Source organism: Notamacropus eugenii, chromosome 2 (assembly GCF_028372415.1).
Source record: "Notamacropus eugenii isolate mMacEug1 chromosome 2, mMacEug1.pri_v2, whole genome shotgun sequence".
In the NCBI taxonomy this organism is placed as follows: domain Eukaryota; kingdom Metazoa; phylum Chordata; class Mammalia; order Diprotodontia; family Macropodidae; genus Notamacropus; species Notamacropus eugenii.
The window spans coordinates 3,439,867-3,447,549 of NC_092873.1; the positions used below are offsets into that span (position 1 = coordinate 3,439,867).

General features: G+C 41.5%; 1 protein-coding gene across 1 annotated transcript; it reads right to left on the reverse strand.

Annotated features, from left to right (window-relative positions):
- Positions 1–2,486: 2,486 nt before the first annotated feature.
- Positions 2,487–3,528, reverse strand: LOC140523310 (olfactory receptor 5P58-like). Its single transcript, XM_072638238.1, has 2 exons — positions 2,949–3,528; positions 2,487–2,867 (listed from the first exon to the last, which is right to left on the reverse strand). Exons 1-2 carry the CDS (start codon positions 3,506–3,508, stop codon positions 2,570–2,572), a joined length of 858 nt encoding a protein of 285 aa, XP_072494339.1. The 5' UTR covers positions 3,509–3,528; the 3' UTR covers positions 2,487–2,569.
- Between the last annotated feature and the right edge of the window lie 4,155 nt (positions 3,529–7,683).

Here is a 7,683-nt window from a genome sequence, read left to right on the forward strand (position 1 = left end):
CATTGCAAATTTATCTAACTATCTCCTGATTGATGGAAACCTACTTTGTTTTGAGTTCTTTGCTATCAGTGTATTACTTTCAATATGTTGGGCTTTTATTCTTTATTAGTTTTTATCTTATATCTTTATTTACTTTTTACTTTCTTGAGAGTACATGCCTACTAATGGATTACTGAAGCAAAGGAGAAACTTATTTTTTATGGTCCTGTTCACTTACAATGAAAGAGTTGATTTATAGATTGATTATTCAAATAAAAAAATACTAATTAAAACCTATTATATATAAGGCTCCCTCCATAATCACTGCCTTGTTGTGATGGAGGGGTTTGCATAGTTTTATGAGCTATGCCATACAGTGTTACTTAAGATGGACAGGTCATAGTGGAAAGTTCTGACAAACGGTCCAGTATCTATGCCAACAAAACCCTCATGGACAACATCAAAATGCTAAAACATATGACATTGAAATGGTGCGCTATTGTCCACAAGGTCGTGAAGAATTGGACACGAATGGATGACTGAATGAAAACAGTACGTAAGGCATGGTATAAATCTGTAATTCGAACTGTTCATAGGATTTAGAGTTGCTAGAGCCCTGAGAGATTGTCTAATCCAAAACACTTCTTTGGCAGATGAGGTAATTGAGGTCCAGTTAAAAAGAGTGAATTGGAAGAGGGAGTAGATGCTTTCATCAGGACCGGGAATGGCTTTTGTTAAAACTTTCTCCACCACTTCACATTTACTGCTGTCTTTAACTTTTAGTCCTTGAGAAAAACCTGAGGGAACTTAGAAGTTAAGTGATTTATCTGTCCATAATTACTTAGATAATTGGCAGCTGGGTAGTGCCAAAGTGTGTAGAGCACTGGTCTTGAAATCAGGAGGACTCCTCTTGAGTTTAAATCTGGGCTCAGACACTTACTAGCTGTGTCACTCTGGGCAAGTCACTTAACTCTGTTTGCTTAAGTTTCCTCAACTGTAAAATGAGTTGGAGAAGGAAATGACAAACCACTCCATTATATCTGCCAAGAAAACCCCATATGGAGTCACCAGAGTGAGACATGAGTGAACAACAATCACACAGTTTGGTGGGTCAGAGGTAGGATTTGAGTCAAGGTCTTCTGGACTTTGTCTGATCATGTATTCACTATACTATGTAGCCTTTCAATGTGTCAATTTTTGAAAACTTTCCTACAGATCCATTTCTTTGATTCTCACAATGACCCTGTGAGTGAGATAAGGAAAGGCAAAGATTAATACCCTCCTATGATAGATAAGGAAAATGACTCTCTGAGAATTTAACTTGGCCATGGTTAAATAACGGTGAGAAGAGGAATTCCAAGCCAGGTCTTTCCTGACCCCAAGTCCAAAGTTCTTTCTACTATAACCCACTACTTGAGTATATAAAAGTAGGCTATAGATCCCAGTATATGGAAAATCAGGGCAATGATATTTTGGTTCCTGGACCTGCAAGCTGGGCCAAGAAGCTGGAATAATTCGGGAAGATGTGCCAGAGGTAAAAGCAATCCGCATAACTCGTGCTGAAAAAGAAAGAAAGATGGTTCATAGACATACACTCACCCTTAAGACATTCTGGTATTACCTTATTATACCCCATTGTTTCTTCTCCCAAATACCCCCACCCCCTCACCAATTTGTCCTTTGGCCACCTTCTTCTTCTTGTCCCATTCAAGGTTTTCCCCGATGTCATAAAGCAAACTTTACTTGTAGCTAAGACTGAGAGGAGTGAAGTGGTCTAAGAACCACATGGTATCTAGGACTGGCCTTGCATGGCAGTCAGGGTTTGACCTGCAGTAAAATGGGAGCGTGTGGCATCATTGAGGCAGTGTGTTGTATTGTTCTTGGTGTCAGACTCGGGGTCTAGTTATGGTACAGTTATGTGTGATTCCAGACAAGTCATTTTACTAGAAGCCTCCATTTTCTCCTAGAAAAATGAGGATGATAAATGGCAGGACTTGATATACAGAGAAGCAAACTAACTTGCCCAACATCTTTTAGTTAGTAACAACTTTTTGTGGTTGTTCAGTAGTTTCAATTGTGTTAGTCATGTCTAACTTTCCATGATCCCTTTTGGGGTTCTCTTGACTAAGATACTGGATTAGTTTTGCCATCTCCTCATTTTAAAGATGAGGAAACTGAGGCAAGCAGTTTCCTTGCCCAGGATTACACAGCTAGTAAGTGTCTGAAGCTGGATATGAACCCAGGTCTTTCTGACTCCAGACCTGGCACTCTATCCACTGCACCACCTAACTGCCCAGATATCAGGTGGCTTCCTGCTTTGTCATTCTCACTGCCATGGCAGATGGCATTGGCCTCTTGTTAAAAACAAAATCATAGAATTATAGTCTCAGAGTTGGAAGAAATTCAGAGATCATTTAGTCCAATTCCTTCACTACAGAAGAGGAAACTAGGCTATGAAAGAGACATTGATCTGCCCAAGGTCAAGCTGATGGTAGGTAGATGAAGCAAGGCCCAAATTCAAACCCAGGGTTTTTTCCATTACATCACGGTCACTGGAGCAGGAAGAGACATTGTCCTGGGAAGGAAGACACTAACTTTCCCCTTGAGTCTTTCCTTGAACCTTTTTCTTCAAGGCTGTTTTCACCTCCTTATTTCTCAAGCTGTAGATCAGAGGGTTGAGCATGGGGATCACAGTGGTGTAGAACACAGACACAACCTTGTTTTGGTCTGAGAGTTTCCCAGAGTTTGGCTGAGCATACATGAAGATAATGGTGCTATAGAAGAGGGAGATGGCAGTGAGGTGGGAGGCACAGGTGGAGAGTGCCTTCTGTTGGGCCTCCAGGGAGTGCATCCTGCAGATGGTGACCAGGATGTAGGTGTAGGAGACCAGGATTATAGAAATGGTGATGAATGTGATGGCAGCAGAAGACGAGAAAAGGATAAGCTCTGCAGTAGCTGTGTCATCACAGGCAAGATGGAGCACTGGAGGGACATCACAAAAGTAGTGGTCTATGATGTTGGGGCCACAGTAGGGCAGCCTGAAGACATTCCCTGTCTGTACTACTGCATTGGCTGTTCCTGCAGCATAGATCACGGCCACCAGCTTTACACACAAGCATTGGGACATGATGGCATGGTAGAGCAGAGGGTGGCAGATGGCTGCAAATCGGTCATAGGCCATGATGGCGAGAAGCAGACATTCTACTGTTCCATGGAGAGTCATCATTGCCATCTGAACCACACAGGCAGCAAAGGAGATGGACCTGTCACTGGTGAGGAAGCTGACCAGCAGCCTTGGGGTGTTTATAGTAGAGTAGGAGAAGTCCACAAAGGAGAGGATGCTCAAGAAGAAATACATGGGTGTGTGGAGCTGAGAGCTGGTGCGGATCAGGATGACCATGCCCAGATTACCCAGTACAGTTACTGAGTAGACCAGTAAGAAGATTACAAAGAGGACTCCTTTCAGCTCCTTTTCCTCTGTCAGTCCCAGTAGGAGGAACCAGGTGACCATGGTATGATTCTCTCCCATAGCTCCCACTGCTGCTCTGATTTCTCTGTAAAGATGATGTGGGAGACCAAATAAGAAGTGGGCTTTTCTCAGCACCAGCCAAAGCCTGAAGTTTTCTCATACCCTCAGAATGAGCCGGGGCAGAGATTGTACCTCCCCACCCCACCCCACCCACTGGATACAGTATTAGAGTCAGAAAGGGCTGACTTCAAACCCTCTCTCAGGAAGCTGTGTGACCTTGGGAAAGTTACTTAGCCTATCAACCTCAGTTTCCTCATCATGTAAAATGGGGTTTATAAAAGCACCTATCTCTCAGGGCTGTTGTGAGGTAACACATGTGAAATGCTATGTAAATGCTAATTCATTATTATTATTTCCTTTAGAATCACCTTGATAAGGCAAGGAATGCTGGGAGCTTTGGTTGGGGGGTGGAATGGGGAGGTTGGCCTCTGGAGGTCATGAAAGAAAGACGTTTCAGAGGAAAATGATCAAAGACCATTAATATAACTTGGCCCAAGGCCTGCTGGAAAATTGGAAATTAGGCCCCAGACAGGCACAGCACCAGAACAGTGTGGTTCTCTGGGTTATTGAAGCTGCTGCCATCATGTGCTGGATGGGGAATGTTGCTGGGATATTTATTCTTTAGTGTCTTGGCCAAACTCCCAGGGCCTGAAATAACTGCCCAGCCTTAATAAGGCTGAATCACTGGCCAGAGGACTACCAAGACTGAAAACACACTCCACGGGTTCCTTTAGTTCTAATAGTGGCTGAAGGACAAGCTCAATCCTTAAGGCTCACCAGTCAGATTTCCCTTAAGGCAGTACTGTGATGGAGCAGCCAGTAATCTGATACCTTAGAATCTGGTCCTACCCCCAAAAATTGCAGACCACAGATAGTGGACTTGGAGGTGGGATGGACCTGGGACAACCTGTCATAACAAAAATGCCTCTTTTATTTTACATCAGTTGCATTTTTAGATATATCCATTCTATCCTAACCAGCACACCATCCCTTGTGATAAAAAAATAAGCAAGAAAGAGAAGATAAAGAAAACAAAAGAAAGCAGTTTTATAAAACTAGCTAACACATTAAATCTTGAAGTGTATGTAGCATTCCACACCTATGGAGCCTCCTTCCTCTCCAGTGAAAGAAGGAGAGAAAGTGTATTTTCTCTTCTCTTGTTTGGCCAATCTTATTTTACAGGAAGGAAATTGATGATTCCTAGTCATCCAATAAGCCAGAATTTGAACCCAAATCTTTGGCTATAGAGTCAGCACTTTTTCCAACAACATGCAGAGCCAGGACAAAGCAGCTGTATTGCCTCAGGGAGGTTCGTAACTGCCCAGTATTGATCAATCATTCAATATTTATTAAGTATCCATTGTATGCCACAAACTGTGCTAAGCTCTAGGACTCTTAAGCCTTTCCTATAGAAATCTTAAAATTCATATTTACAGACCATGGAGAGAGGAATATTCTTAGCATTAAAATATTTGCATTTATATAATGTCATGTTAAAAAGCATTCCTTTCTACATTCTTCTGCATGGGTGGCTGCCCATTAGATTCGCTTGTCTCTACTTCCTAGACATAAAGGTTAGCCAGGCTGCACTGGCCCTTTGTTAATGATGAACAGCAAACCACAGGTCTCTAGTACCCACCGAGGCAGGTACCGGTCAGGTGCTCTCTCTCTGGCTCTGACTCTTGCTTACTTGTCATTGCCTTTTGTACTTTCCTTACATAGACCATAGTCCAGCCTATACCTCAGTTATTGGCCATGCTTTCCTCCAGATCCGTAGGGGGAGTTCCACCTCATCATTCACTTTGAGAAAATTGAGAGCAGGGGTGGGGAGGAAAGGGGAAAACAGAGCAAAGTAAAAAGTGCACAGCAGAGAACAAAAGAAAACTTACAAGGAAACAAAGAAAAGATGGATAGCTCTCAACACAATGTGTCATATTTATTACATCAGACTTCTCGAAATGGAAATTTTTATAAATTTCAGTCAAAAGAAATTGCTATATATTTTGAATCTTCTCACATTCTGCTGTGTGAATGATGTTTTTTTCTTTTCTTATTTTGTTTTTAAGTTTTAATATTTAAGTTTATGTTTCTTATTGTGTAAGTGTTAGTATTTAAGTCTAAAATAAAAAAAGATAAAACATTAAAAAAAGAGAAACTTGAGAGGGTTTTAGGAGTTAAAGTAGGCGAAAGATAGCAGTGTCAACTTAGGTGGAGCCCCAAGATCTCGTGCCCTAACCACCTCAAACAAAACAACACTCACCAAATATCCCTTGGTGAAGAGTCCAGTCATCCTCAGGAGCTTTGATAACCTTGTTGCTCCCAGCCTTGATCTCCCAAGCCTTTAAAGGGCTACTTAGTGATTGCTTGTATGAGTTGAATATTATCAAGTGACTTTGGAGGCCCAGGGAAGGGAGAGTCATGAAAACAGGAAATGTGAAAATTTAAAAACTTCTAAGAATGTTTGTAGGGCATCTTTTAGAATAGCCATTTGAATGTCTGAGGCATAAACAAATTTCTCTTCTCTTTAATTGTGTAAGAGGTGGAGGGGGTAGTTAGGTGTCAAGTAGTACATTGGCTAGAGGACTGAACTGGAAGTCTGGATAGAGCTGAGTTCAAATTCTGCCTCTGATATTTACTGTTTACCCTGGGCAAATCGATTAACCTCTCAGCCTCAGTTTTCCCATCTTTAAATTGGGATAATTTTAAAGGTACTCACCTCACAGAGTTCTTGTGAGAATCAAATGGGATAACATGTATAGTAGCACTTCTCAAAACGCATATTGCTATTCGGTTCTGTCCAACTCTTGGTGACCTCTCATGGGGTTTTCTTGCAAAGATACTAGAGTGGTTTGCCATTTCCTTCTCCAGCCTATTTTACAGATGAAGAAATTGAGGCAAACAGGGTTAAGTAACTTGACCAGATAAGAAGTGTGTGATAGATTTGAACTCAGATCCAGCACTCTATCTACTGGGCCACCTAGCTGTCCCAAGCTGTCCCTAGCAGCCAAACATATAGTGTTAGGTGAATGCCACCTATCATTATTTTCTAGGGCTCAAGAGAAAACTGTACCTCAGTCCTTAATGTTTCTGTCTTTGTTTACCCTTTGTGTATACATCTAGTGATTGGATCTTCTTCTTGGCTATTTCAATGGGTTCTATTTTTGATAGAAAAAACAGAATTGAGTGGAAGAGCATGTTATGAACTCTTCCCTTGAAGTCCTACTGTTTGTATTACTGGCTTATGGCCCCTGGAGAACTTACAGCAACTTCTCCGAACCACAGACATTTTGTGTAGGAGGAAATAGCCTCCAGAGAGACCTGCCCTTTAATACTCAGCTTGATAAGTAAGAGAGAGAACATCTCGCTCATTCTCAGAATCAATCTAATCCAATCCAATCCAGTCCACTTCACTCCAGTCCAATCATATCCAATTAAACTCAGTTTAACAAAAAATTTATTAAATGAATTCAGTAATGCTTTTTAAAGGATTTCGAAATCTCTCGATTGTAAAATGAAAAAACTTTCTCATTCTTAGCTGTTCCTTTATTCTATGATTTTGTAATCATTATAAAGCCACTTTTTCATTGTTTAAGTATCTGCAACCTCTGTTTATCTTAGTTTCCTCAGGTGTAAAATGGAGAGCAGCTAGGTGGCATAGCAGATAGAGTGCAGGTGCTAGAATCAGGGACATGGGTTCAAATATGGCCTCACACATTTATTAGCTCTGTGACCCTGGTCAAGTCACTTAACCCTGTTTGCTTCACTTTCTTCTCCTTTAAAATGGGCAGGAGTGGGACATCACAAACCACTCTACTATTTTTGCCAAGAAGACCCCAAAAGGGGACATGAAGCATTGGATGTGATTGAAAATGACTAAACCCATCTAAAATGAGATAATATCTGTAAAGCCCTAAACCCAGTTTCTGAAACATAGTAGATGCTCAATAAATGATTATTTTCTTCTTTCCACTTCTGTCTCTCACAACTGACTTACCACTTTCCCTCAGGTGGCAGGGTCATAGAGAAGGAAGATGAAGCAAAGGATGGTTGAGTGTCTATGGACACTACTGGATGTGAAGCTTCATTAGAGAGTGTGACTCACTGAGGCCTCTCTAGGAATCCTTCCCTCCCTGAGGCACTGGCTACCTCTATCACTGTCTGTCTAGTTTCATCTG

What these genes read in the sequence shown, in the direction of transcription:
- LOC140523310 (XM_072638238.1), bottom strand. Translation starts at nt 3,508, where the DNA reads ATGGGAGAGAATCATACCATGGTCACCTGGTTCCTCCTACTGGGACTG. An exon ending in CCTCCAGTGCTCCATCTTGC is followed by an intron (nt 2,868 to 2,948) that starts CTGTGATGACAC and finishes TTCTATAATCCT; the next exon opens with GGTCTCCTACACCTACATCC.